Consider the following 16857-nt stretch of genomic DNA (forward strand, 5'->3'; position numbering starts at 1 on the left):
ACACTCGCTGGCACTTGTTACACGTGCTTCGCTGCACTTCTGTTTGTTTTCTGTTGGGTTAAAAATGTTGCTTTCGCAGAAGGAAGAACAAGGAGAGGATATTGCGCGTAAAAGTAAAGCCAACTGATCACAGCTCTGTAGTCCTGGTCACCGTTGACATGAGGTGGGACTATTTTGGAGGTGCACGTCAAGGTTGGCTGGTAGGTTGGTAGTGGGAGGAGCCAGTTGGCGTCACTTGATGCTGCAGCACAATGAAACTTTTATACGTGCAGACTGACTTCATGCAGTCATGACGGTATTAAAATCCCAGCAGGAGCTTTTCTATAAGTTGTTACTTTTTATCAATAATTAATGCAGAAAACAAGATCAATTACACAATTCCTAATAATCAATAACTGATGATTATTCCATGTGTAGAAGAACATCACCACAAAGTGCTGTCAGTCCACTTGGAAAATATTATATTTGATAGACTAAAACATATTTGACACATCTGAGCTGAAGTTTGTGTTGTCTTGCGGACGTCCAACAGATGAACGCTGGTCAAGAAGAACGTCCCCTTCAGCAGCAGGAGGATCCACAGCCCCCCCACATTAAAGAGGAAGAGGAGGATCTCTGGGTTACTCAGGAGGAAGAGTTTCTTCCAGGGCAGGAGGAGGCGGATCTCAGCAAGTTTCCACCGACTGTTGTCTCTGTGAAGACTGAAGAGCATGAAGACAAACCACCTGAGTCCTCACAGCTTCATCACAGTCCAAGTAAGCACAACATCCACATATCATCTAATACAATGTTTGTGACACATGTTCATCCGGGGGCCACATTTATCACTAAAGATGGAGATATACTTGCTTTTTAACACCACCACTTAAAAATGAATGCTCATCAATCGTGTGAATTAGGGAAGTGGGTTATATTTATATAGCGCTTTTCTCTAGTGACTCAATGCGTTTTTACATAGTGAAACCCAATATCTAAGTGACATTTAAAGCAGTGTGGGTGGCACTGGGAGCAGGTGGGTAAAGTGTCTTGCCCAAGGAAACAACGGCAGTGACTAGGACAGTGGAAGCAGGGATCGAACCTGGAACCCTCAAGTTGCTGGCACGGCCACTACCAACCGACAGCGCGCTTGCTCCCTCAAGTGTCGGCGTGATAAGAGCGCACCGTCACAATAAACAAAACACCGGCGGAAAGCAATAATCGTTAAAAATAACAAACAAGCAAACTGGAGTTTTGACCCGGAGAAAGCAGGTCGGTTAAAAAAAAACAAAAAAACTCTGCATCGCAGAAACGCGCTTACTTACGGAAATGCACGTCCTTTTTGATTCCAATGCGTAAAAAGACAAAAAGTGTGTTAACGCCAACACTGGTTATTAATGTGATTATCAGACAGCACTCATTTCTATTAGACAATATTCAAATATAAGTGGTAGTGTTGTAACCATAACAATATTTTGGTACCGGTACTAAAAATATTTTGGTACTTGTCAAGTTCTTCAGGTTTTTTCGCAGCTGTGCCCAAACTTGAAAGGGCCAGTGGGACTCAAAAAGGACACAAAGGGACAACTCAATCGTCTTTCCTTGTGATTTATTGATATTTGATTTGAAGCAATCAAATAAACTGGGTTATCGGCGTAAATGAATGGATGAAATGAATGAATAGTCGAATAGTCGGTAGTTAAATAGTAGAATAGTTGATTAGTGGTGGGTTGATTAGCTGAATTGTAGAATAGCCGATTAGTGGGATAGTAGGATAGGCGATTAGGTTGATAACCTTAATCAAACAGAAAAAAAAGAACACAGTGTTTCATAAACATACATCAAAATACATCAATCAATCAATGTTTACTTATATAGCCCTAAATCACTAGTATCTCAAAGGGCTGCACAAACCACTACGACATCCTCGGTAGGCCCACATAAGGGCAAGGAAAACGCTTTTAATGTGTGCCTCAAAGGAGAGAGTTGGGTCGAAGATAATACCCAGATTCTTTACCGTGTCGCCTTGTTTAATTGTTTGGTTGTCAAATGTTAGAGTTGTATTATTAAATAGAGTTCGGTGTCTAGCAGGACCGATAATCAGCATTTCCGTTTTTTTGGCGTTGAGTTGCAAAAAGTTAGCGGACATCCATTGTTTAATTTCATTAAGACACGCCTACAGGTGACTACAGTCCGGCGTGTTGGTCAGCTTTAGGGGCATGTAGAGTTGGGTGTCATCAGCATAACAGTGAAAGCTAACACCGTATTTGCGTATGATGTCACCCAGCGGCAGCATATAGATGCTGAAGAGTGTAGGGCCAAGGACCGAACCCTGGGGAACTCCACACGTTACCTTAACGTAGTCCGAGGTCACATTGTTATGGGAGACACACTGCATCCTATCAGTAAGATAAGAATTAAACCAAGACAGGGCTAAGTCTGACATACCAATTCGTGTTTTGATACGTTCTAATAAAATATTATGATCGACGGTATCGAAAGCAGCGCTAAGATCGAGGAGCAGCAACATAGATGACGCATCAGAATCCATCGTTAGCAATAGATCATTAGTCATTTTTGCGAGGGCTGTCTCCGTGGAGTGATTTGCCCTGAAACCGGATTGAAAGGTTTCACATAGATTGTTAGACGCCAAGTGTTCATTTAACGGTTCCGCAACAATTTTTTCGAGGATTTTTGAAATAAAGGGAAGGTGAGACACCGGTCGGTAGTTTACCATGAGGTCAGGATCGAGGTTAGGTCTTTTAAGAAGAGGATGAATAACCGCTTTTTTGAATGCTAGGGGAACAGTGCCCGAGGAAAGTGATACGTTTATAATATTTAGCACTGATGGACCTAATAATACAAAGAGCTCCTTGATCAGTTTCCCAGGAAGAGGGTCAAGTAAACATGTTTGTTTTATTCCATTTACATGCTTTGCTTTCTTTTTAAATCAATCCAAACAAAATTAATTTCCACTAATAGGGACTAGCTTTAAGAATAAACTTAAATATTTCCAATTATATGAATGAAATCAAATTCAAACAAACCAAGAATAAACTTAAACATCACTGATAACTTTTAAATTTACTTTCAGTCAACTTAAACAATTTGTAAACATCAGTGAAATTATCTCCTTTAAACATTTTCCCCAGTGAAATTATTTTCTTGAAACATTCCCCTCAGTCCAAACAAACACTTTTTCTTTGGTTTTCTCACCAGTTGCGTCTTCTGAGTCCACACAAGAGTTGTCTTCCTTCCTCTTAGCAGGATGTCAAAAAGGGTGACTGACTGAAGCTCAAACATTTTTAAGCATGTGCTCTGAGCAGGTGAACAGGTGAACTCAATCAAGCCAATCTGGTGGAAGCAGGTGGAGATGTTCAGCCCTCAGCTCTCACTGTTGCCCCTTCAGGCCTGGAGTGTGCTCTGCAAATCAGTGCTGTTTTTTCTGCTCTGTCTTTTGACTTGACAGTACTTTTCTAAATAAAGGGGACCACAAAAATGCCATTATTGGCTCTAGTTTAACAAAAAAACTAAGGGTACATTAAACATATGTTTATTATTGCAGTTAAGTCCTTAAATAAAATAGTGAACATACTAGACAACTGTCTTTTGACAGCCCCCTCATGGTAAAGTTGTCCGATTGCAAATTATTTGTGATTCATAAAACATTCGGTGAATCAAAATTGAAGAAATGGTTCATTACTTTGAAGACGGCCAATAAAAACACAATCAGAATCAGAAATACTTTAATGATCCCCGAGGGGAAATTAAAAGTTGTAACGATACCAATATTTTGGTACTGGTACTAAAATTATTTAGGTAATTTTCTAGATAAAGGGGACCACAAAAATGGCATTATTGGCTTTATTTTAACAAAAAAAACTAAGGGTACATTAAACATATGTTTATTATTGCAGTTAAGTCCTTAAATAAAATGTTGAACATACAAGACAGCTTGTCTTTTAGTAGTAAGTAAACAAACCAAGACTCCTAATTAGTCTGCTGACATATGCAGTAACATATTGTGTCATTTATACACCTATTATTGTGTACACATTATTAAGGACAAGTGGTAGAAAATGAATTATTAATCTACTTGTTCATTTATCTGCTTACATCGTCTTTTAACATGTTCTATCTACACTTCTATTAAAATGTAATAATCCCTTATTCTTCTGTTTTTTGATACTTTACTTCAGTTTTTGGGTGATACCACAAATTTTGGGTATCAATCTGATACCAAGTAGTTACAAGATCATACATTTGTCATCTTCAAAGTCCTCATGTGTCCAGGGACATATTTCCTGAGTTTATAAACGTAATATAAATAAAAAAAAAACGAAAGATGTGATGCCAAAAAATATCGACATAATCATAGTAGTATCGGCTAGATACGTGGCGTTTGTTTACATTTTGAAGCCGGTGAGCTTACGGTGTGTAGTGAAGCATGTTTCGCTGTTCCTCGTCCTGCAGTGATGATACTTGGAAGAAACTTACTTTATTTGTCACCATGGAGACCCAGATTAGTGATTTAGAAGTAGCTAAATAACTGCCGACGGCGGATGGACGTTAGCCGCTAGCTAGCTAGCCATGTATTAAAGCATCCCTTCCTGAGGGTGTTTCAGTGTTATAACTTCAACTTTATCTGTACTTTTTACCCCAAAATGCGTCCTTTCTTCCTTTCTCCCTTTTCTGTCTCCACACTGTGTCTGCTTGTAAGTACTCGGTGATTGTGTGCCGCCGAACATGCTCGTCTGCTCGTAAACCAGCAATGTCACGACGTGACTTTGACGTGGGAGAGGGGGGGTGCGGGACCAGTATGTGTCAGAGACGGTGTAGTACCGAAAATGATTCATTAGTATCGCGGTACTATACTAATACTGGTATACTGTACAACCCTAATAGGTGGTATGGCCCACTTATAATTAAAATAACAAAATAATGTTAGTTTTCATCAGATATGTTCTAGTATTGTATATGTGGATGGGGGCCCTGCTTTGGAAATAACTTCAGAGATCAGGTTTAGTTCCACTTCAAACATTCACATGTTGCACAATGAGATGAGTGCTGTAGCACAAGCCTGGGATAACGTGAACAGTTGTGGAACTTTCTAACAAACACAGTATTGTGGCCAAAAAGCTCCATTTTTGTTTCATGTGACATCACAAGGATAAAGATAAGACCTTCTGGAGGAAAGTTCTATGGTCAGATGAAAAAAAAATGGAGCTCTTGGGCCACAATATAGCGATATGTTTGAAGGAGGAAAGGTGAGGTCTTTAATCCTAGGAACATCATACCTACCGTCAAACATGGTGGTGGTCGTATTATGCTCTGGGCCTGTTTTGCAGCCAATGGAACTGGTGCTTTAAATGAGACAATGAAAAAGGAGGATTACCTCCAAATTCTTCAGGACAACCTAAAATCATCAGCCCGGAGGTTGGGTTTTGGGCACAGTTGGGTGTTCCAACAGGATAATGACCCCAAATACACATCAAAAGTGGTCAAGGAATGTCTAAATCTGACTAGAATTAGGAATTTAGCATGGCCTTCCCAAAGTCATGTGGACAATGTTGAAGAAACAAGTCTATGTCAGAAATCCAACACATTTAGCTGAGCTGCACCAATTTTGTCAAGAGGAGTGGTCAAAAATCCAAGCAGAAGCTTGTGGATGGCTACCAAAAGTGCCTTATTGCAGTGAAACTTGCCAAGGGACATGTAAGCAAATATTAACATTGCTGTATGTATACTTTTGATTGCTCACATCTTCAGTAGAGCCACAATAAATTCATAAAAGAAGCAAACTTCATGAATGTTTTTAGTGACCAACAAGTATGTGCTCCAATCACTACATCTCAACAAAATTAAGAGTTGTAGAAATGATTGGAAACTCAAGACAGCCATGACATTATGTTCTTTACAAGTGTATGTAAACTTTAGATCCTGACTGTATATATGTATATATATCCATCCATCCATTTCCTACCGCTTATCCCTTTCGGAGTCGCGGGGGGTGCTGGAGCCTGTCTCAGCTACAATCGGGTGGAAGGTGGGGAATGTGTGTATATATATATATATATATATATATATAATTTAAAACCTCTTCTCACTCCTGCGCTTATTCAAGGCATGCGGTAAAAGTAAGCAGGCGCTAAAAATTTTAAAACCTCTTCTCACCCCTGCGCTTACCAATGGCATGCAGTATAAAATTGAGTGTGATGTAAGGATACCGTCATGAAAAGCAAATTTTAAAAAATTGATAAAAAAATTATTTTGCAGCCCGGTACCAATCGAGCCGCGACCCGGTGGTTGAGGACCACTGCTCTACAACATGTCTTCGCGTCCGCCTTTCCACCATGCTAACTGTTTTATATCTGGACGCATGCATTTCGCTGTTTTTGTACGAGATTGCAAGGCATACTTGTTCAACAGCCATACTGGTTACACTGAAGGTTGTGATATAAAACAACTTTAACACTCTTACTAATATGCGCCACACTCTGTGAACCCACACCAAACAAGAATGGCAAACCCATTTCGGGAGAACTCGGCTCTGTAACACATTGTAAACGCAACATAACAAGTACCCAGAATGCCATGCACCCATGACTCTTACTGGCTATATTATACACCATATATACACATATATATATGTGTGTGTATATGTTCAGTTTAACAGTCCAGTTGTGATTGATTGAAAGCCCTGAGAATTATACGGGACATCATTTTGTAATTGCCACAAAATAACGTGTAGTATTTTGTTAATTTCGTGCCAAAAATATTTATATTTTACAGATATTTTCAAAGCAGAATATTGTCCTTAGGGCCCTCTGGCCTGTAAAATCTGGGCCTCTTAAGACCTCACAGTTGGCTTTGTAGGCTAATGTTACTTCTCAACTAGTCAAAGTTGATGCTAATCGACCTGTGATAGAGTAGGTTACTCTGGATGTGGAATGCTGGTCTAAAATATCTTCTTCGGACAAGGACTCCGGTCAGAGAGTAGGCCACAGAGAGGCTTTCAGGCACTCTTTAATGGTGAAGTTGTCAAGTGTGATTTGTGTGTGTAGGTATGTGTGCGTGTGTGTGTGGTCTAAAGGGAACACATACAAAGAATGATAAGGATACATTTAGGCAATATCATATGCAATAATATAACAGGATGTGTATAATATTATATCTAATATAATATACCGTTAGATTGGCAACACTAAATAGTCCCTAGTGTGTGAATGTGAGTGTGAATGTTGTCTGTCTATTTGTGTTGGCCCTGCGATGAGGTGGCAACTTGTCTAGGGTGTACCTCGCCTTCCGCCCGATTGTAGCTGAGATAGGCGCCCGCGACCCCAAAAGGGAATAAGCGGTAGAAAATGGATGGATGGATAATATAATATACGCGCCTGCCTTGAATTACTGCCGGGTCAAACTCGCTTCCCAAAATTATTAGCGCATGCTTAGTATTACCGGCGGGTCGAAATCGTGACGTCACGAGTGACTCTTCCTCTGTCGTCATTTTCTAAATGGCGGAGGAAAGTTTTTTGTTTGTTCTATGTGTGAACCAGGGGTCTTGTTCAACAGCCATACAGATCACACTGAAGGTTGTGATGTAAAACAACTTTAACACTCTTGCTAATATGCGCCACACTCTGTGAACCCACACCAAACAAGAATGACAAACACATTTCTGGAGAACGTCGGCTCTGTAACACATTGTAAACGCAACATAACAATTACCCAGACTGCCATGCATCCATGACTCTTACCGGCTATATTATACACCCCGCTAGCACCCCCCCTCTGTGCGTCGGTTGAGGTGGGCGGGGTTTGGTGCTAGCGGGGTGTATATTATAGCCGGTAAGAGTCATGGGCGGTTTAGCTCGGTTGGTAGAGTGGCCGTGCCAGCAACTTGAGGGTTGCAGGTTCGATTCCCGCTTCCGCCATCCTAGTCACTGCCGTTGTGTCCTTGGGCAAGACACTTTACCCACCTGCTTCCAGTGCCACCCACACTGGTTTAAATGTAACTTAGATATTGGGTTTCACTATGTAAAGCGCTTTGAGTCACTAGAGAAAAGCGCTACATAAATATGTTTCACATCACTTCACTTCACTTCATGAATGCATGGCATTCTTGGTAATTGTTATGTTGCGTTTATAATGTGTTACAGAGCCGATGTTCTCCAGAAATGTTTGTCATTCTTGTTTGGTGTGGGTTCACAGAGTGTGGCGGATATTAGTAAGAGTGTTAAAGTTATTTTATATCACAACCTTCAGTGTAACCAGTATGGCTGTTGAACAAGTATGCCTTGCAATCTCGTACGAAGAGCAGCGAAATGCATGCGTCCAGCCGGCACTCAGTTAGCATGGTGTAAAGGCGGGCGCGAAGACATGTTTTAGATTAGTGGTCCTCAACCACCGGGCCGCGGCTCGATTGGTACCAAGCTGCAGAAGAATTTTTAATAATTTTTTTAAAAATGTGCTTTTCATGATGGTATCCTTACATCACACTCAATTTTATACTGCATGCCATTGGTAAGCGCAGGGGTGAGAAGAGGTTTTAAAATTTTTAGCGCCTGCTTACTAAGACGTTTTAAATGAATTAGTGCCCCGGTGGCTATTCAAGAAAATACGATACTCTACAATGTCTTATAAAACAAATATACAAATACATGGACGATAAAGCAGTCCAATAGAGATGAATGGAAAATAAGCACTGTTGATTTAGACAGTGCTTTAAACGTGGTCTGTGTCGCCCTCTAGTGGCAGGATAGGGTAACTACCGTGTAAAAAGAAGTATTAACAGGGCGAAAGTTGAGCTGGCGAATTATATCATCAAGCAGAAACATTGTGGCAAACAAACACTCGGTTAAAGTCCAGATGAAAGCCACAACTACCCACCACGCAGTCTGATAGTTTATATATCAATGATGAAATATTAACATTGCAACACATGCCAATACGGCCGCTTTAGTTTACTAAATTGCAATTTTAAATTTTCTGGGAGTTTCGTCTTGAAAACGTCGTGTAATGGTGACGTGTACGCAAGACGTCACATGTTTTTAGGAAGTATGAGCGCTGCACACACACACAGCTAAAAGTCGTCTCTTTTCATCGCGCAATTAAACAGTATTTTGGACATCTGTGTTGCTGAATCTTTTTGCAATTTGTTCAATTAATAATGGAGAAGTCACAGTAGAAAGATGGAGGTAGGAAGCTTTAGCCTTTAGCCACACAAACACACGGTGATTCCTTGTTTAAAATTCCCCGGAGGTGAAGCTTTACTATGGATCGGAGCGGTCAAGCGAACATGGTTCCCGACCACTTGTCAACCGGCAGGTTTCGGTGAGAAAATTGTGGTAAAAAGTCGCCTCCTACCAAAGATAGGCGGAGCTTATCTTACCTCAGAGACTGGCGTCAAGACACCCGTGGACACACCCCTCCGACTATCAGGTACTATTTAATCTCACTAAAACACTAGCAACACAATAGAAAGATAAGGGGTTTCCCAGAATTATCCTAGTAAATGTGTCTAAAAACATCTGAATCCGCCGTCCCAATGCAATCGCCTTTTTTTTTCTCCCCCCGTTATTTATTTATTTATTTATTTCTAGTCCTTCGCTATCAATATCATCATCCACAAATGTTTCATCCTCGCTCAAATTAACGGGGAATTTGTTGTTTGGAGGCTCCCATTATAAACAATGTGAGGATGTGAGGAGCCCTCACACTTGTGACATCATCGTCTGCTACTTCCGGTACAGTCAAAGGCTTTTTTATTAGCGACCAAAAGTTGCAAACTTTATCGTGGATGTTCTCTACTAAATCCTTTCAGCAAAAATATGGCAATATCGCGAAATGATCAAGTATGACACATAGAATGGATCTGCTATCCCCGTTTAAATAAGAACATCTCATTTCAGTAGGCCTTTAAGGCTACATTTAACACATTATAGGCATTTTAGCATTGATAAGCGTGCTATATTCGATGTATACTTACATTTTAGTCAGGAACGCACACAATGCTGTTTACACAATCACCCAAGAACCCATACTACGCAGAAACGCTACAAACAGGAAATGACGTCTCAGACTACATCGCCAAATTAAGAGCCCAGGAAATATCAATCAATCAATCAATGTTTATTTATATAGCCCCAAATCACAAATGTCTCAAAGGACTGCACAAATCATTACGACTACAACATCCTCGGAAGAACCCACAAAAGGGCAAGGAAAACTCACACCCAGTGGGCAGGGAGAATTCACACCCAGTGGGACGCCAGTGACAATGCTGACTATGAGAAACCTTGGAGAGGACCTCAGATATGGGCAACACCCCCCCCCCCTCTAGAGGACCAAAAGCAATGGATGTCGAGCGGGTCTAACATGATACTATGAAAGTTCAATCCATAGTGGCTCCAACACAGCCGCGAGAGTTCAGTTCAAAGCGGATCCAAGACGACAGCGAGAGTCCCGTCCACAGGAAACCATCTCAAGCGGAGACGGATCAGCAGCGTAGAGATGTCCCCAACCGATACACAGGCGAGCGGTCCATCCTGGGTCTCGACTCTGGACAGCCAGTACTTCATCCATGGTCATCGGACCGGACCCCCTCCACGAGGGAGGGGGGGGCATAGGAGAAAGAAAAGAAGCGGCAGATCAACTGGTCTAAAGAGGAGGTCTATTTAAAGGCTAGAGTATACAGATGAGTTTTAAGGTGAGACTTAAATGCTTCTACTCAGGTAGCATCTCAAATATAATATCTCACAACTGCGTCAAAATAAGATAAGACCCAAACACTTTTGAGCACGACCTGTTTCTTCTCCTTTTTACAAAATGTGAAAGCAAAATAACCGAATCGTAAAGCAGAATCGAAAATTAAATCCATCCATCCATCCTTTTTCTACCGCTTATTCCCTTTTGGGGTCGCGGGGGTCGCTGGCGCCTATCTCAGCTATGAATTGGTAAAATCTTATCTATTTCCATCCCAGCATGTGTTTGTCTTCTTGTGTCCTGCAGACGTCTGTGAAAACTATCGTCCACCTGAGCAGCAGGAGGGTTCCTCCAGTATGGAGCAGAAGAGGTCACAGCACCTTCACTTTAAAGATAAAGAAAAACAGCGGCTGTCCCCCCACTTCATAGAGGAAGACAAGAGACACCTCATCAGTGTGAAGAGTGAAGATGATGAGGTCAAAGGTGAGAGTGAGGAGAGGGGAGGGGGGGAGCCTCCAAGCAGCAGCTCAACTCAACACATGACAACAGAAGCTGATGGAGACCACTGTGGAGGATCACAAGCAGACAAGCTCTTAGCTCCACTATCAGATAGTGAGGACACAACGTCACACTCTCCTGACACTGATGATGAAGACTCTAAAGATGATAAGACATGTCACACTGACAACACACACTTCACGTGTTCTCTCTGTGACAAAACGTTTAAAGACCATAGTAATCTGAAAAGGCACATGAGTACACACACCGGAGAGAAACCTTTTTCCTGCTCAGAATGTGGTAGAGATTTTAGACTAAAACACATGCTGAAGGTACACATGAGAACACACACCGGAGAAAAACCTTTTTTATGTTCAATCTGTGGTAAAGATTTTACTCAAAAGCACCATTTGAAAACACACATGAGAACACACACTGGAAAAAAACCTTTTTCGTGTTCAATCTGCGGTAAAGATTTTACTCATAGTCACTATTTGAAAATACACATCAGAATACACACTGGAGAAAAACCTTTTTCCTGCCCAGAATGTGGTAAAGGTTTTGTAATAAATCAAAGTTTAAAAGTACACATGAGAACACACACTGGAGAAAAACCTTTCTCGTGTTCAATCTGTGGTAAAAATTTTACTCAAAGGGAGCATTTCAAAGCACACATGAGAATACACACCGGAGAAAAACCCTTTCCATGTCCTATCTGTGGTGAAAATTTTACTCGAAGGGACCATGTAAAAACACACATGAGTATACACGCTGGAGAAAAAACTTTTTCCTGCTCATAATGTGGTAAAAGTTTTGTCATGCTACAAAGGTTAAAAGTAAACGAGAACATACACTGGTGAAAAACATTTTAAATGTTCAGTATGTGGTAGAAGTTGTATAGAAACACAGCAATTAAATCACACATGAGAACAAACTCTGGTGAAAAACTATACTCCTGTTCAAGCTGCAACAAAAGCTTTTGTCACCTAAACACTCTTACAGTACACATGAGAACACACACAGGTGAGAAAGTGTTGAGTTGCAGTGTGTGTGGTGAAAGATTCTCTTCTAAGTCCCAGTGTAAGAAACACAAGTGTGCTGGTGAGAACAGCAGCAGCAAATGAAGATGCAGGATTTGAAATAAACGGTCAAAACTTGAACTTTGACTTTCTAACAACATCAGCACATATAACATGTGTGACATCATTGTTGTGTGTGTAACACAATCTTGTTAATATGATTCTAACATTTATAGATTAGACACTTCAGATTAGTGCTTTTATTTCAGTCAAGTACATGAGTTAATATACACATTTGTGTACTTTAAAATGAACACAACAAGGTGAGAATAAACAGTACATAAAATATGTTACATTTTATGTGTAGATATTCATAATTCAATTTCATACTTAATTATGAAAGTGTTTTTGTATAGGTTTTTCGAAATAATCAACTTTAACATATTTTATTTTCAAATTTTCCAATATATGATGTACATATTTGTTTTACATGTGTTCATACCTTTGCTTTTGAGTACACATAAATCCCTCTTAGTTCATATTTACTGGTTCACATCTGAAACATCTTCTGGACCACTTCTGGAAGCATATTATTATTTACTTTATACATCATTTGAACAGTTGTCTTTTATACAATTTTGAAATGTGTGACTTTATTAATCATTTGTTGGGTCTCTATAATTCATTCTTTTAATTATATTTATTACTCTCTTGTGTAATATGAATATTGTTGTGTGATTGTTTTATATGTATGTCCCCAGACCTTTATGCAATAAACAATGTATGCTTCAACTAAAGTTGGGTACAATAATTGTAGTTAATATTTGTAAGTATGTGTTTTAGTCTATTTAGTATTGCACTCTATTTTTTTGTTTTCTTTATATGACTTACATGTAGTGTCCAGCTTACTTCATCATCTATATTAACTCCTAAAAGTGTGATTACCTTTATTTCATTTCAATAATATCCATTATAATTTGAGTTTTACATTTTTACAACCTCCAAATATGATATATTTAGTTTTTATTGAATGTCGAATTTATTAGCTACCAGTAACAATGTGTTACTTATTCCAGTCTATTTGTAAAATAAAATGTTTTCCTAAATTAAAGTCACCTCACTTTATCCAGACAGTCATTAGGACAAAAAACCCTGGGAGGAATTTGGTCTTCAAAAATGAAACCTATTAGTTTATTAGTTTATTAAGGATCCCCATTAGTCTACACCGCAGTGGAGACTATTCTTCCTGGGGTCCAGGCAAAAAACATCACACAACCACAGAACAAACGATTAAAATGCAATACGACATGATCCAATAATAAATTGTCATAATACAAAAATAGCAACAACAAAGAACCAAAAAATACTAATAAATGTTGTTACATAATAATTTTCATACCAAAGATAAAAATAGCAATATAAAAATAGATATACTGTATACATTTTTGCAAAAATAAAACAAAGAACCAATGGCCTAAAATACACACATTAGTGTACCAAAGACAAACAATAAGTGACGAAAAAGTATCATCCATCCATTTTCTGCTGCTTATCCCATAATCAATAAAATACTCAATAGTCAATAAAAACAGTCATGACATTAGGTACAATCTAGAATAATCTCTTTCCACAATACTTCTCCTCTTAGTCTATTCTTAAAGCCCACTATGCTGGTGATTGATAGCAGATATTGTGGAAGTGGATTCCAGTAAATGATAGCCCGATACATTACAGTCTTTTTCAAAACATCACTTTTGGGTTTAAGAGGTGTGAGAGCACCTCTTAGGACTAGCCTGGTACCGTAGTTGTGACTGTCAAGTCACTAGCAAGCAACTGAGAATACAGATATGAAGCTTCATTGTTTGTATAGATGTTTTTTTTTTAAAATAGAATCAAACTACACGCTAGTCTTTCATTCATGACAATTCATGATGCGTGATCTCAATGCCGGTCCTAAAAGAAGCAATGGAGAGCTAGTCTGGCAGCTCTGTTTTGGGTAAGCTGGATTTTATTCAGATCTTGTCTAGATGCATTAGACCAGATTGCTGGGCAGTAGTCAATATGTGACAATATAAGAGATTGTATAACTTGCTTCGTAGTTGTGTTAGTTAAAAAATAGGCACTTCTTCTTATGATTGAAATGCTTCTGCTCATTTTTGTTACTATGTTACTAGAAGCATTTAAGTCTCATCTTAAAACTCATCTGTATACTCTAGCCTTTAAATAGACCTCCTTTTTAGACCAGTTGATCTGCCGCTTCTTTTCTTTCTCCTATGTCCCCCCCTCCCTTGTGGAGGGGGTCCGGTCCGATGACCATGGATGAAGTACTGACTGTCCAGAGTCGAGACCCAGGATGGACCGCTCGCCTGTATCGGTTGGGGACATCTCTACGCTGCTGATCCGCTTGAGATGGTTTCCTGTGGACGGGACTCTCACTGCTGTCTTGGAGCCACTATGGATTGAACTTTCACAGTATCATGTTAGACCCGCTCGACATCCATTGCTTTCGGTCCCCTAGAGGGGGGGGGGTTGCCCACATCTGAGGTCCTCTCCAAGGTTTCTCATAGTCAGCATTGTCGCTGGCGTCCCACTGGATGTGAATTCTCCCTGCCCACTGGGTGTGAGTTTTCCTTGCCCTTTTGTGGGTTCTTCCGAGGATGTTGTAGTCGTAATGATTTGTGCAGTCCTTTGAGACATTTGTGATTTGGGGCTATATAAATAAACATTGATTGATTGATTGATTGATGTTTTTAATGTGAGTGGCCCAAGATGGTCTTTCATCTATTGTAACTCCCAGCAACCTGGCCTCTTTAACTTATTCAACATGAACTCCGTTCAGAGAAACATTTAATATGCGTTCCTTTCTATGAGCATGTTTTGAGCAAATAACAAGACATTTTGTTTTGGAAATATTAAGTTTCATCTTATTTTCTGTAACCCATTTTGAAATCCGCATGACCTCATCTTGTAGTATAGTGCTCAGGTGGGTGCAATTATCTGCATGTGCATATATTGTTGTGTCATCTGCGTAAATTGCACAGCAACTGTTCTTTAAAATACATGACATATCATTTACAAATATTGAGTATAATAAAAGGTCCCAGGGCAACTTCCCTGTGGAATACCACAATATATCCATCCATCCATCATATTCCGCTTATCCGAGGTCGGGTCGCGGGGGCAGCAGCCTAAGCAGGGAAGCCCGGACTTCCCTATCTCCAGCCACTTCGTCTAGCTCTTCCCGGGGGATCCCGAGGCGTTCCCAGGCCAGCCGGGAGACATAGTCTTCCCAACGTGTTCTGGGTCTTCCCCGTGGCCTCCTACCAGCTGGACGTGCCCTAAACACCTCCCTAGGGAGGCGTTCGGGTGGCATCCTGACCAGATGCCCGAACCACCTCATCTGGCTCCTCTCCATGTGGAGGAGCAGCGGCTTTACGTTGAGTTCCTCCCGGATGGGAGAACTTTTTACCCTATCTCTAAGGGAGAGACCCAAACGCTTGTACCCGTGATCTTATCCTTTCGGTCATGACCCAAAGCTCATGACCATAGGTGAGGATGGGAACGTAGATCGACCGGTAAATTGAGAGCTTTGCCTTCCGGCTCAGCTCCTTCTTCACCACAACGGATCGATACAGCGTCCGCATTACTGAAGACGCCGCACCGATCCGCCTGTCGATCTCACGATCCACTCTTCCCTCACTCGTGAACAAGACTCCTAGGTACTTGGGGCAGGGTCTCCTCCCCAACCCGGAGATGGCACTCCACCCTTTTCCGGGAGAGAACCATGGACTCGGACTTGGAGGTGCTGATTCTCATTCCGGTCGCTTCACACTCGGCTGCGAACCGATCCAGTGAGAGCTGAAGATCCCGGCCAGATGAAGCCATCTGGACCACATCATCTGCAAAAAGCAGATCCCAGAACCCGTTGGTGGACCACAATATAATGTTTTAATATTTGAAAGGGTTCCATTGAACATGACACATTGCTGTCTGTTGACTAGGTAGCTTTTCATCCAGTTAATCGCTGAGAGTTTAAAACCATAAGCAGACAGTTTTATAAGTAGTAGTTTGTGATCAATAATATCAAAAGCTGCACTAAAATCTAGTAGCACTGTGCCAACTAATAATTTACTGTCAATTTGTTTTAGCCAGTCTTCTGTTATTTGTGTGAGAGCTGTGCATGTTGAATAGCCAGTTTTATATGCATGTTGAAAGTCTGAATGAATGTTATTTATAGAGAAATACTGTTGAATTTGCTTAAATATAATTGTTTCCATTAATTTTCCTAATACTGGTAAAATGCTAATGGGCCTACTATTTAATCCAGTGAATGCTTCTTTCCTATTTTTTGGTAGAGGAGTCACTCTTGCGACCTTCCATACTTGAGGATAGATTCCTTCTTTAAAACTTAAGTTAAAAATATAGCATATCGGACTGGCTATTATTCCAGCTGACAACTTTAAAAGTCTACTATCTATATTATCATGACCACAAGGTTTGTCAGATTTCAATTCAGACAATAGATTCTCAATTTCCAATACCTTGGTGACTGAGAATTCAAATGTACATTCTTTGTCCTGCATGATATCATTTTTAATAAGTGACTCAGATAGAATACCGCTTACAGGCAGCATGCCATTTCTTATAGTATCAACTTTAC

The 16857-nt window shown here is 40.3% G+C and overlaps 2 protein-coding genes across 10 annotated transcripts in view; one reads left to right on the forward strand and one right to left on the reverse strand.

The window, feature by feature from the left end:
* Positions 1–16857, reverse strand: part of LOC133542440 (zinc finger protein 180-like) — a 190007-nt gene that overhangs the window by 118276 nt on the left and 54874 nt on the right. Inside the window, exon 1 of one of the 3 annotated variants that reach the window (XM_061886559.1) lies at positions 3193–3302. The exons of the other annotated variants lie outside the window; for them this stretch is intronic. The gene's annotated coding sequence lies outside the window, so the exon portion shown is untranslated. Of the gene's footprint in view, positions 1–3192; positions 3303–16857 lie in introns of those variants that run through there. 3 annotated transcript variants of the gene reach the window in all.
* LOC133542451 (gastrula zinc finger protein XlCGF8.2DB-like) overlaps positions 1–16857 on the forward strand; it is a 201677-nt gene that overhangs the window by 42474 nt on the left and 142346 nt on the right. For 4 of the 7 annotated variants that reach the window (XR_009804161.1, XM_061886591.1, XM_061886594.1 and 1 more), the window contains exon 2: positions 533–755. The exons of 1 other annotated variant lie outside the window; for it this stretch is intronic. Coding sequence is in view for 5 of the 6 variants with exons in the window: in XM_061886591.1 (XP_061742575.1) it covers positions 533–755 (223 nt within the window). In the remaining variant the exon portion in view is untranslated. Of the gene's footprint in view, positions 1–532; positions 756–10986; positions 12165–16857 lie in introns of those variants that run through there. 2 more of the 7 variants (XM_061886589.1, XM_061886593.1) reach the window with 2 other exon arrangements.

This window comes from Nerophis ophidion, linkage group LG24, assembly GCF_033978795.1.
Source record: "Nerophis ophidion isolate RoL-2023_Sa linkage group LG24, RoL_Noph_v1.0, whole genome shotgun sequence".
In the NCBI taxonomy this organism is placed as follows: domain Eukaryota; kingdom Metazoa; phylum Chordata; class Actinopteri; order Syngnathiformes; family Syngnathidae; genus Nerophis; species Nerophis ophidion.